Below are 12,935 nucleotides of genomic sequence, written 5' to 3'. Positions count from 1 at the left end.
CCTGCCCAGCTCTGGGGGCCCCGGGGCCGGCCTGTGCGGGGCCCCCGGCGCGCGCCATGGGCCGCTGGTAATGGACGGCGCGGAGAAGACTCGACCCTGCCGCGTCCGTGTTCGTTCGAGGGTCTAAAGTCCCTGGAGAATGACCTAGCACTTCCCGGCCCCACCGGCCTCTCGAGGGCCCCCGTGGACGCGCCGGCCCGCCTCGAAGCTGCGAGGCCGGGCGGCCCCCAAACTTGGGACGCTGCGCACGCCCGGTTGCCCGGGCTCTGGACCAGGCGCGCCTCTTGAACTCACGTTCAGTACAATCGTTTCTTTTCCAAGAAGGGTTTTCCTTTTTTTTTTTTTTTTCCTTGGGGGGGGGGGGTGACAAACGGAAGAACCGTCCACCGCGAAGCTCAGAAAGGGGATAAGGGACCGCCGGCGGGAGTCGGAGGCCTGGGGTCTAGGATGGAGGTGGCGGACCCGCAGCAGCTGGGCATGTTTACAGAGGGCGAGCTGATGTCGGTGGGGATGGACACGTTCATCCACCGCATCGACTCCACCGAGGTCATCTACCAGCCCCGCCGCAAGCGGGCCAAGCTCATCGGCAAGTACCTGATGGGGGACCTGCTGGGGGAGGGGTCGTACGGCAAGGTGAAGGAGGTACTGGACTCAGAGACGCTGTGCCGGAGAGCCGTTAAAATTCTCAAGAAGAAGAAGTTGCGGAGGATCCCCAACGGGGAGGCCAACGTAAAGAAGTAAGTGTGGGCTTCCTGGGTGGGGGCGCGGCCCGCTGGGCGGCCCCCTCCTTCCTCCTTTCCTCCCTTTCTTCTCCCTCCATTTCTCGCTTTCTTCCTTTCGTCCTCTCTTTCCTTAAGCACCCGAGCCGACCAGCCGGGGAAGGTCGTGGGCAACTCGCTAGGTTACTTTGGTGAAGTCAGGCTAGCTTGTTGCGGTTGGGCGTCCTGTGCTCTCGGCCGATGCGGAACCCTCCTCGGAAGGGGGCGCCCCTCACCCCCTCTGCCCTCCCGGCTGTCCGGAGGGCTGAGGTGCCCGGCGGAAGCGGCCGGCGTTGGTTTGGCTGAGAGCAGTTGGGATCGGAAAGGGGCCTGCCCGCCGCCGGCAGGTTTCCGCGCAGCGCGCGTCTCTTAGTAGGGCAGGGGACACGCGGTTTGTTTATCCTGTTGGAGGGGGACCGTGCGGTTGCCAAAAATAATTGTTTGCACCGGCTTATCAGTCAGCAGGGGGGAACTTCGCCCTTTCTCACTTTCCTGGGATGTGACACAGGACACTTCGGCGATTCGCAGGCCCGGTGACTCCTGAGAAGGGGGTCGACTTGTGACCCCGCAAACTTTTTCACGTATTTTTTCAGGCACCCGTCTGCCCCTTGACATCCCAGAGATGGTGGGGTCTGTGTGCAGACCCCACCGCCGCCAGGACAGTGGGAGCCCTGCCTCCATCCCTCTTGCTGGTTTCAGGAGGGGCCACCCCTCCTTATCGCTGCTGCCCTGCCCGAGCTGAGGGGTTTATCTCACGGGCCAGGCGGCAGCGGGACTGGCTGGTGACCTTGGCCGGTACTGGGAGTGCTGCTCCCAGATCCACTTTCATTCCCTCCTCCTGGCCCCCCTGCTCTCATGTAGTGTGACAGCGCGCTGCCCAGCTGTTTTCGCCTGCTCTGGGCTGCCTAGGGTGGTCAAGTCGGGGAGCAGGGTGCTGAGACCTGATTGGCTGTGGTCAGTGCCCCAGCTATGGACCCCCAGCGAAGGTGGGGCCAGGTGCCTCAGGGCCAGTTGTTCAGTTCTCTGTGCCCGTCTCTTACCTGCAGGGTGGGGGTGGGGCAGGGGCCACCGGTGTCCTGGGGAGACAGGCCAGGGGACAGCAGATGCCCTCCTGTGGGCCAAGCGAGGCCACGCCTCTGATCAGATCCCCACTCCCTGTTTCTAAGTCACATTTTCTCATTAAGGCAGAAGCGTGTGGGGGAGACGTGGCCCTCGGGATGCCAGTTGGCCGTTGCTCCAGGTTGGGCACCGCCCCCCGCTCTCCAGGGCTGGTCCTCGTCCTCCTGGCTCCTCTTAGGCCTCATCTCTGGATCTGTCCAGGGAACGCGGTGCTGTGCTCTTGCAGACTGGATGCACCCTCCCTCCGCCTGAGGTCAGCCTGGGTCCGTGGAGGTGTTCTGGTGCCGGTGCTTTATGCTGGGCTGCTTTGGCACCCCAGGCCCCAGCCTCTTGGGAGTAGCACCCCGAGGTAGGAGGGGTTCCCAGAGCCCGTCCCCAAGGGGCCAGGCTGCTTTCCAGCCCCAACTGATCTGTCTGGCTAGAGTCGCCCAAGCCCACCCTGCTGGCCATCCCTGGGGCTTCAGGGAGTGCACGCATCCAGGGGCGTGGACTGGGGGCAGCAGAGCTGAGTGGGTCCCAGCCCATCCGCAGACGCGATGGAGGTGTCGAGCGCCCACTTCTGCCAAAGCATGATGTACACATGATAAAGGCCCTCCCCACATGCAAATGCACATGCTCAAGGTCAAGTTAGGGGACGTTCGTTCACCACCCGAAGCGTACCCTCGCGCTCTGCTGCCCCACTGGAGGGTCACAGCCTGCTGGCTCCCAGTCCTCGTTTCCTGAGCGGTCAGCCATGGTCCCAGGAGCTGTGGAGACACAGTGTCCATCCGAAGAACCGGAGGGGAAACTGAGGCCCAGGAGGCAGAGTGGTTGGCGGTCCACAGCCGGCCTGGCAGTCAACACGAGGTGTCACAGCTGCAGGGCCTGGGCAGGTTCCTCCAGCTTAGCCCTAGAAGCGCAGGTCTTCACCTCTCTGAGGCCCCTTGGAGCGCAGCGCTGGCCCCGTGCGTTCGTCTCCCGTCTGCAGCGTGTGGCGTGAGGACTTGCTGGGTATGCGGCTGCGGGTTAAAACCCACTGCGCCTCCTTCCTTGGGCGCTGTGAGGGGGCGCGCCCTGCTCGGAGGCACCCTGTCCCCTTGTTCTGAGTCTTGACAGAGTGCCCCGGGTTGGTGGCTGGAGGAGGTGAGGCCCTGGGCTCAAGCAAGGGCTGGGTGTCCACTCCCTGGCCCAGAGATCCAGGCTTCTGGGTCAGCCTTGCCGCCAGGCGGCTGCAGGGAAAAAAGGCTCCTTTGTCTTGGAGAGACTTAATGAACTCAACTCCAGACTCTTCTCTTGGAGTGAAGCATCCAGAATTTTCCAGACAAGCCTCAGGAGTCCTCCAGCTCCAGTTGGGATGGGAAGCTTTTCCTTAAAGAATGCACTTTGTGTTAAAGGAGGTCCTCCCCCCTTGTGGCTCCTCCCAGGAGGGCTGCTGTGGGTCTGTGCTTGTCCCCCTCTTGCTCACAAAGACTAATGTGCTCTTATTGTAAAACACGAAAGTTCTGAAAACCACCAAGAAGTAAAACAGAAATTACTCATCGTGTTAATACTAATGCCTTTGCCACACTCCCTTTGAGCCTTTCTTACCATGTTTTCGTTACCTATCCAAGCACTTTTTAATGAAAAATTAAACTCCTCTAAAGATCATTTTCAACAGTAAGTTGTACCTGCTTGCTTTCCTGGTTGGCAGCAGAAGCCGCGCTGGCACCTCCCTGGCTGGGGGCAGCCGTGGGGTTTTGCACCCATACAGACGGTGGGCACACGCCCCTCTGACGCAACCCCCCGGGGAAGTTGGGTGGCAGATGGGCCCCGCTCACGGGATTCTCAGCTGTCCCAAGATACTGTTCTTTGTGGGTTTTCATCAGCTGTTTAGAAGCGTACAGTGGCCAGGGCAGTCTGTGTGCCCCACGGCCCGTCTGTGTGAGGGCAGGTCAGGGTCTGTACCCAGTGTATGCGGGGTGCGGGCACTTAGCCGTGCGGGGCCGGCGCTGGGCGGCTCGCGGCCCTGCCAGCCTCCTTCATCGGCGTCCCTGCCCGTGTGGCTGGGGCCCAGCAGGCCGACGCCAGTCTCTAGGCTGGGCCTCCCTCGGCCAGGCCAGTAGCGACTGGCAGGTACTTAAACCTGGGGGGTGAGTGGTTGGGATTTTAGCACGTGCAGCAGAGCCTGGACTTCCTGGCCTTTGTTCCCGTCCTGAGTGGCCTCTGCCAGGTCCTGGCATCTGCTGGGGCACCTGCCCCCCACCCCCCATTGGGAAGGATTCTACCTTGAGGCCAGGCTGGCAGCAATAGGGCACAGCTGGTCCACTGAGGCGCCCCACACTGAACGTCCTCGCGGCCTCCCTGTCTGGTCCTTCCCTGGACAAGGTGGGTGACTGTGAGGTGCAGTGGGAGCTCAGGGGCTGTTGGGATACACCCCAGGCTGTGGCACAGGGGGTGGGGGGGGACCCTGGCTCCTCACTCAGGAGTGTGTTGGGAATCACAGCAAAGCTGCCCTTTATCCCATGTTGACCTCGTGCTGCACAGCGATTTGTTCTTTTAACGGCTTTAATGAGACATGATTTACGTGACGTAAAATTCAACTATTAGCGGGTAACTCGGTGTCATTTAGTATTTGCAGAGAGTGCGACCATAACCTCTAATTCCAGGACATCCCTCCCATCCCCTCAACAGGAACCCCGCCCCCATCAGCATTCACTCCCCCAGCCCCTGACAGCCAGGAACCCACTCCCTGTCTCTATGGATCTACCTGCTCTGGACGTTTCCCACCAGTGGAATCACACACCGTGGGTCCTTCTGTCTGGCTTCTCTCACTGAGCATCGTGTTCTCATGGTCCATCCACGTGGTAGTGAGTGTCAGGGCTTCACCCCTTTTCAGGTGATGTTCGTGGGTGTGGAGGGACGTGGTGTATCCACTCAACTGTCAGTGGACATTCGGGTTGTCCCCACTTGGTGCCCGTTAGGAATTGTGCTTCTGGGAAGCTGCGTGAGCGAGTGTTTGTGTTGAACTTCACTTTTAGTGAATTCCTCCTCATTTTAGTCTCTCTCCCAGATCCCCGATGGCCTCTTGCCATATGATTAGAAGCATCAGCAGAGAGGCCAAGGGGTGAGGGGGGTCTTGCTCAGTGTCCCTCATCCAGAGCTGCCATCGTCCCCTCCCCTGCTGTCTGTGGACCCATGCCTGTCACCATCCCCGTCTGGAGGGAATGAGGTGGGTGCCTCCCCGGCGGCTGTGGGATGGGCGACCGTGGTGGCAGCTCCTTTGCATTCCTCTGTGAGCTCCAGGGGCTCTTCCGTTTCCCTCCTGGGTAGTCAGCGAGTCCATCCCCAGCGTCCGCTCTGCTCAGGCGGCCCTGCAGGCAGGTCCCTGTGACACCCGCCCTGAGCAGCTGCGGCCAGGCCGGAAGGCTCGGCTTCCTGTCACTTTATTTCCTGCATCCTGGCTGAGCGCCTGGCTTTTCCTCTTTCTTTAAATACTGTTTTTCTATTTTTCCAGTCAGTGGTGTGCCTTGTAGGAGACGGAGAACTCAGAGAAGGTGTAGCAGCTCCTCCCTGGCCGGGTCTCTGCAGTGAATGTCTCGGGGGTCCTCCTGCACGCCCCTTTTACCCGCTCGGAGCGCACATCTCCATGCCGCCTGTGGGTGTGGTTCTCCTCTTTCGGAGGAGCTGGACACTGTAGCCACTTCTCTGGTATCCATACTGGAACTTACACATTTTTCTCCAGGAGGTTTCCATCACGGTTAACTGCCCACATGAGCGCTCGATGCACCCACAGCGCGGGGACCTCCCTTCAGGGCTGGCTTTGTCGGCGTCGGAGTAGGGGGTGAGCTGTTTAATAGTGGAGGGAGGGGTGCTGCCGTCCGCCTCCTCCTGCACAGAAGTTTGCCCCAAAGGCAGTGGGCGGATGGGGAGGCGCAGCCCGGAAGATGGTTCCAGGCCCAGGTATCTCACGGCACAGAAGGCAGAGCCGTGGGGCTTGTCCTCGCTTTGGAAGGCCTGGAGTGAGCTCCCCGGGGCCCCTGGACTAGCCGCGGGCCCCCCTCCCGGAGCTGCCACGTGTGTTTTTGGCAGCCTGTGTCTGCGTTCAGGCGGGTTCCCACACTTGGGTCGGCAGACGCTGCTTGAAGCCTGGCTGTAAGCGCTCCAGGTGGTGGCCACGTGTTGGCTCCAGGTACGAAGGGCCTTCTGGTGTCCACACGTGCGGTTTAGTTAGCCCCTGCAGCGCCTCTGGATGGAGACGAGAGGGAGAGTGCCCGGAGCCAGCTTCCTGGGGAGGCTGGCACAGGGTCAGAGTCTGCGCTGGGCCCTCCCTCAGCCCCCCCAGCTTGTAGCTCGTGACAGCTTGCTCCCCATGTGACACCCTTCCCTTCTGGGCCTCAGACCCCATGGCGGCTCTGGCCAGGTAGCTCAGCGGGTACTTGGCTGGCTGGGTGGACGGCAGGTGCCAAACACTGGTCTCTGAGGGGAGCCGGCTCTGCACCTGCCCCTGGAACCCCTGCCCCTGGGACCCCTGCAAGGAGTTCTGTACTCAGTCCTGGCAGGGACCCCAAAGGCCTGGTCACCACTGTCATGACAAAGGCTGCTGTGCCGTGTGGCCCGGGGCAGCCACAAGCCCTCGACTGTCAGAAAGGGAGGGGACTTGCCCGCGGGGGAGGGTCCTTGAGTCCCCAGAGCCGAGCTCTGGCCCCGGAGAGCTGGCAGCAAGCAAGGCTGGGAGTCAGAGCTGTGGGGTGGTCTGGGAGAGAGCGGGAAGGACGCCTGGGGGCACAGCGCTGCTCCCTGGTAAGTGGTGGTGGACCCGGAGCGTCAGAGGTGCACCCAAGCCCCCACGGACAGGGCACCCACCTGACCGGGGCCTGACCCACAGGGGCCTGGTAAGGCCCGTCCGTTGCAGGACTGAGTGAGTGAGTGGGATCTGGGGGACCAGCACTGGGGCCCGAGGTGGGAAGGTTCAGGGAGCACTTGTCAGAGGTCAGGAGGGGCTCACAGGCCAGAAGGGGCGGTACAGAGTCTGCTCCCCACACCCCAGGACGTTCCTGGTCCTTTATAGCAGGACTCTCACCTGGGCTGTCTTGCCCCCATGGAGCCCAGGACACCCCAACGTCACAGTGCTGAGGTGGAGCTACTGTGTGTCATTGATTTGGGGGAAAGTTGAGTGTGATCCCTGTTCACACTGGACACCAGGCTAAATCCCAAAGGTCAGGTGGTGTAAACCAGGGTGACCCCAAAGTCTGTGAGTCTCCTCCCCTGCCTCCCACTCAGGCGTGGATTGAAATGTGTGCAGCATCCCGGACCTCAGAGGTCAGGTGGTTAGGGGTAAGCGCGGAATGATGGGGGGAATGAGGGCAGAGTTACTGCTGTGCCCCGCAACCCTCTGGTGAGGGTGGGAGTGGGGTGGGGGGCAGGCAGGCAGTGAGCTCACGGGAAGCAGCTGTAAAGCTGTGTTTCCTCCAGCAAGTCGGTGGCCTCCTGTGCTATGGGTCTGGGGAGTGGGTGCTACACAGAAATGCTGTTTCCGGGGCATCCTCCCTTCAGAGGCTGCATGAGTGCTGGGCCGGGGAATCTGCATGGGAGGAGGACCTACGCTTGGGAGGGTGGGTGGTGTCGAAAGCACAGGATCCGCGCTGGTGTGCGAGGGTGGGGTGTGGTCAGGAACGGCCTCCTGGAATAGGCGACCTCTTCATGGAATGTGGACATGGGAGGCATGCGCCTCGGGTCTCATGACGTTGGGGACCCCTCACCTGCCCGGCTGGTCTTATGTTTCATGGTTGGGCTTCCCGGTGAGGACTTTAAAAAATCTTTATTGACGTATTATTCACATACCATGCAACTCGGTGACATTTAGTATCTTCATAGCAACTCTCATCTTTGTCTAGTTCCAGAACATTCCGTTACCCCAAAAGGAAGTCCTGTCCTCATCAGCAGTCACCGCATCCCATCCCCAGTCCCTGACAACCAGGAACCCACTCTCTGTCTGTAGACTGGCCTGTTCTGGACGTTTCCCATCAATGGACTCACACACTGTGTGTCCTTCTGTGTCTGGCTTCTGTCACTGAGCATCGTGTTCTCAGTGTCCGTCCACGCTGTAGCGAGTGTCAGGGCTTTCACCCCTTCTCAGGGTTGAGTGATGTTCCCATGTGTGGAGTTGTATCCGCCCTTGGGCTCCCGTGGACGGTGCCGCCATGAGCGCGTGTGACCGGGTCGCCGTGCTCTTGGTCCTCCCGGGCACGTGCCCTGATTGGAGGTGCTGGGTCAGTTGGTGACTGTTCAACCTTCCGTGGAGCTGCCCGGCCCCCCCCGCCGCCCCCAGCTCCTGTAGGGAGTCCTCGTGGAGCTGCCCTGACAGCGGCGGGGAGCCTGGGCTTCAGTTCCAGAGGGAGGAGTGGGTGGGGGGATGCGGGGACCTGGCTGGAGCCCCAACTCCCGCGTGCTCTCCTGCTGTCCCCTAGCGGCCTTCGCTGTGGTCTCTGTGCGTCTTCAGTTAAAATGCGGGTACGGGGCCTGGTCGTGTTGCTGGGCTCGAGGACATGCCCAGGACTAGCTGCCCCTGTGTGGAGCTGCTCACTCCAGTGCTGCCCTCTGCATGGTTCCTGGGGGCTGGCGGCACTGCCGGGCCGCGGGGCTTGGCTGACGCCTCCGTCCTCTGTCTTCAGGGAAATCCAGCTGCTGAGGAGGTTACGGCACAAAAACGTCATCCAGCTGGTGGACGTGCTGTACAACGAGGAGAAGCAGAAGATATATCCTTTTGGGGCTCGGGGTGCCAGGTGTTCCCTGAGCGCTGCCGACCGTGGGGCCGGGGCCCCTCTCCAGTGAGTGCCCACGGGGGGCGCTGCAGGATGCAGGCTGGTTCTCTGCTTAGACCTCCTGTTCTCATGTGCAGCTGGGGCCCTGCTGTCAGCCTGGTCCCTGGAGCGGGACGCTTTCCTGGCTTCTGTCTGGGGGGCTGTGCGCCCTGGCCTGTGGCGGATGCATGGGGGAAGGGATGGGGAGTGTGTCACTGCGGCAATGGTGTACTGGGAGTGTCCTCGGCCTTCGCCCTTTACTCCTGGACTGCAGCTCCGAGAAGCAGGGTATAGGGGCCCGGGGGCCTGCTGAGGGGCCTGTGTCGCAGAGGGGCCTGTCACTGATTCGCTGGATGCAGGGTGATGGGGGTCCTCTCCATCCTAGTCGCAGGGCTGCCCCTCCACAGTGTAGATGCGGCTGGGGGGCTTCAGCCTGGCCCTGGGCTCCACACCCCTGCTCCGCAGCCCCACCCCTGTGCTGCCCTCGTCTCTCCCTGGCCTCCTGCCCCTGCTCAGGCCTTCTCTCCACAGGGCCAACACGCCCCTCCCTCGCTCCTTTGGGGGCCAGGGCTGGGGCTTGAGCTCCTCCTCGGGGTGTGGAATGACCGGGGGGCTTCCTGCAGCACCTGTGATCCCTCTGGGGTCTCCAGCTCACTGCACTAGTTCAGCTTTCACGCCCTAGCATCTGTCTGTTCCCTGGGGACGGCCCATCTGGGGCAGGGTCTTGGCTGAGTGTGCTTTCCTTAGCACTGCCGCTGCTGCACGTATATGGTGATGGAGTACTGCGTGTGCGGCATGCAGGAGATGCTGGACAGCGTGCCCGAGAAGCGCTTCCCCGTGTGCCAGGCCCACGGGTGAGCGTGCGGACCCCACTGCTGCCCCCTCCGCCCCCGCCCAGTCACTCACGGGTCCAAGCGTTCGAACAACTTAATTCTGATCATCAGTGAAATGAAAGCTCAAGTGTGTTTCAACACTCAGGGCTTTGGGGCTCAGTTTGCAGTCCCGCAGCCCCACAAGCTCCTCTCTATGCACCTCCCTGCCCCACTGTGGCCGCCACCGAGGCTTTGGGGCCTCCTGTGCTTGGGAAGCTGCTGACAGCGGCCTGTACTGCCCCGGCTGGCTAGTTCTCCTGGGCAGTCAACCCCTAACACCCAATTGCTGTAGGACCAGCTGGCCTGTGGCGTGAGGGGTCAGTGGGTTGGCCTGGGTCCCTGGCCCCAGGGGGGACGGGGGGGCAGCAGGGCTGTATCCAGGCCACAGAGGTTGGGGTGATAGCAGGGCCCGTGGGCTGCCCAGGCTGGGGGAGCAGCTGGGGCAGGTGCCCGTGGTGGGAGCTACTGCAGCGGGGGCCCAGGAGTGGCTCAGCCCAGCCACTGGCCCTCTGGTTCCCTGATGGGCTGCCCGGCACCGACGGCCCCTGAGCCTCGGCCTCCCATCCTTGGTTCCGCTGGGTTGCTGCAGGCAGCCGTTCCAGGCAGCTGAGGTTCCCGACAGGTGGGGCCGCGCCTCTTGGTGCGGTGGGTCACAGAGGTTGTGCCCTGCAGGTACTTCTGCCAGCTGGTGGACGGCCTGGAGTACCTGCACAGCCAGGGCATCGTGCACAAGGACATCAAGCCCGGCAACCTGCTGCTCACCACGGGTGGCACGCTCAAGATCTCCGACCTGGGCGTGGCCGAGGTAGGTGCCCCCCACCCCCAAACCGGACCCGGGGTGGGGTCCCGGCCCCACCGAGGGCCGCTCCCTGAGGGCTGTCTGGTGCTGCTACAGGCCCTGCACCCGTTTGCCGAGGACGACACGTGCCGGACGAGCCAGGGTTCCCCCGCGTTCCAGCCGCCCGAGATCGCCAATGGCCTGGACACCTTCTCTGGCTTCAAGGTGGACATCTGGTCAGCTGGCGTCACACTGTAAGTGCCCCTGGGCCTGGGTCCCTCCACCCCAGGGGTCCTCCCTCACCCCGCCTGGCCCCAGGTACCCCGTCTGAGCTCCAGGCTTCCCTGACCTGCCCCTCCTGGCAGGTCCCCCGGCTGCTGCCGCCCCCTAGAGTCTGTGAAGGCCACAGAGCCGGGGTCAGGAGCCCCCATGGGTGGTGGGACAGGCACTGGGACTGGCCGTCCTCCTGGCCCCCGCCCACCTTGGGCTTGTGCTGGTCTCCACCTGCGCTGCTTCCCACACCGGCCACAGTCGCTGTTGGGTGGGTGTTTCTGTCCTGACTCCTGGGGCTGAGAATTCTCAGACACCATGAGTCGCCGGCGATGCTCGGCCCACCGCTGCGAACCCCCGACCCAGATGCCGCCACGTGGTCGTCTGTTCCTCCATGAGCTCAGGCGGCACCGAGTGGGCCTGTGTTCTCTGGAAGCCTCCCCTGCCCGAGGCGAGTTCATGCTGCAGCCCCCTGTGCGCGCAGCTGGTGGCGTGGGTGTCCCGTTTCATGTTACTGAGAGCTGACTCATATACCGTTGACCCACCATGTCAGAGCGTGCCATCCGGTGGCTTTCCATATCTTCCTAGTGAGCCGCCACCACTATGTGTTCCAGAACATTCTCCTCACCAAGTCCAAGTCCCCACAGGTGGGGGTGGTTAAGGTTCGGGACCAGGCTGGCTCCAGGCTGGGGCGCGAGGCAGGCCCTCCTGACTGGTCTGTCCTTCCCGGGGCCGCAGCTACAACATCACGACAGGCCTGTACCCGTTCGAGGGGGACAATATCTACAAGCTGTTTGAGAACATCGGGAAGGGGGACTACACCATCCCGGGGGATTGCGGCCCCCCACTCTCAGACCTGCTCAAAGGTGAGGCCCTCGAGGCAGGAGGCTGGGCTGTAGGGGTGGGTGGGCTGGCGGCGGGTACTGGGGCCCCCGTGGGTTTCCCGTGGGCCGGTCCTTCTCTGTGCAGTTCCCTGACATGGGGCAGGGCGGGGTGGTGCAGAGCCTAGTCGGGTGTGGAGAGCGGTGGGCGCGGGGGCGCCTGCGAGGGGCCGCTGGCTCCTCTGGGCTCCACTGCCTGCCCTGGGCCTTCGTTCCACCCTGTTCTGATCCCCCATCCCTACAGTCAAGTAGCAGCGGGGACCCCAGTCCGCCTGCTGAGTGGGGGTCTCCGGCGGGGGCCTCTTCCTGCTGCAGTTCCCGGCCCGTACAGCAGGTGGCGCTGTCTGTGTATGGCAGGGGCTTGTCTAGGTGTGGATGGGTGGGAGCCACAGCAGCATCCTGGGGCTTGCCTGAAGTTAGTTTTGATGACGCAGCACATGCAGGGTATCGCCCTGTGTGACCGGCACCGTCCTAGGTTCCCTGCCCACAGTCCCCGGGCTCTGTGTAACTGACCTGACCCTCGGCTTGTGCTGGACGCTGGGCCAGTGCCCGGCCTTCGTGTGATGCACAGCCAAGAGGATCTTCACAGTCCTGCGTGGCGCCTGAGCTTTCTGATGACTGAGTCTCGCCGGTTCTTTGGCTTGTTAGTGAAGGTGAAATGAAGCTGGGCGGCCGCGTTCCCAGTGCTCTGCGCCCCCCCCCGCTCCCCCGCAGTCCAGGCCTGCATTGCCAGCTGCCCCAGGACCCTCAGAGGGGTGGGCATACCGCCTGCCTGGGGTCTTCTTGGAATGTGGGAGGAGCCAGCAAGCGGGAGGCGGTGGCCCGGCTGGCTCAGTCCCAGCCCTCCCCACCTGAGCGCTCCTTAGCAGCTCGTGGGCCCCGTCCTTGGGGGTGCCCGGAGCGTGCCCCCTGGCCTCCTCCAGCTCCACTGAGGGCCGAGGGCTGTTGCAGGCGGTGAGCTGTTGTTTCGGACTCTCCTTCCCTCGCCAGGGGCTGATGGGTTGGAGTTTCCTCTGTACGGAGCTTTCTTTGCTCCAGTGACACAGATGATGATCTGTTGCCACCCTCGCTCTCATAAACGCTCAAAACAGCCCCAAGAGGGGCCGACGAGATGGCAGAGGGCACCTGTGTCCCTGTCCCCAGATCCAGGCAGGGTGTCCCATTCTCGCCTCCTCCGCCCAGGCCCGCCTCGGGGCCTTTGCACTGCACTCCGCATGCAGGCTCCTCCCGGCCGCTGGGCTGTTGAGCCGCCTCCCCCGTGAGTCTCTGGAACACCGCGCTGGCCCTGCCCTCCTGCAGCGAGCCCGCAACCCTGACCTTTCCTCCTCTCTCACACCACTCAGACACTCAGCTCTCTTGAGCCCCAGCTTCTGAAATGGCCTCTCGTTTCCTGAGAACAAAGGCACCTCCAAGAGGTGGTGTGCAGAGCCCTGCTGCCCCCATCCCCCTCTCTGCGTCACGGTCGGTCCTCCTGTGGGGAAGGGGGTGGGCACAGGAGC

The 12,935-nt window shown here is 62.8% G+C and overlaps 1 protein-coding gene across 4 annotated transcripts in view; it reads left to right on the top strand.

Annotated features, from left to right (window-relative positions):
* Window positions 1-356: 356 nt before the first annotated feature.
* STK11 (serine/threonine kinase 11) overlaps window positions 357-12,935 on the top strand; it is a 17,789-nt gene continuing 5,210 nt past the window's right edge. For 3 of the 4 annotated variants that reach the window (XM_024740023.1, XM_024740024.1, XM_024740025.1), the window contains exons 1-6: window positions 357-737; window positions 8,507-8,590; window positions 9,400-9,489; window positions 10,180-10,312; window positions 10,403-10,539; window positions 11,294-11,421. In XM_024740023.1, coding sequence (XP_024595791.1) covers window positions 448-737; window positions 8,507-8,590; window positions 9,400-9,489; window positions 10,180-10,312; window positions 10,403-10,539; window positions 11,294-11,421 — 862 coding nt within the window. In that variant the 5' untranslated portion in view covers window positions 357-447. Of the gene's footprint in view, window positions 738-8,506; window positions 8,591-9,399; window positions 9,490-10,179; window positions 10,540-11,293; window positions 11,422-12,935 lie in introns of all 4 variants that reach the window. The other variant, XM_024740022.1, reaches the window with a different exon arrangement.

The sequence above is a fragment of the Neophocaena asiaeorientalis genome, unplaced genomic scaffold (genome assembly GCF_003031525.2).
Source record: "Neophocaena asiaeorientalis asiaeorientalis breed wild unplaced genomic scaffold, Neophocaena_asiaeorientalis_V1.1 scaffold469, whole genome shotgun sequence".
Lineage (NCBI taxonomy): Eukaryota > Metazoa > Chordata > Mammalia > Artiodactyla > Phocoenidae > Neophocaena > Neophocaena asiaeorientalis.
Note: the sequence above shows the minus strand (reverse complement) of the source record. Positions and strands in the feature narration are given on the sequence as shown.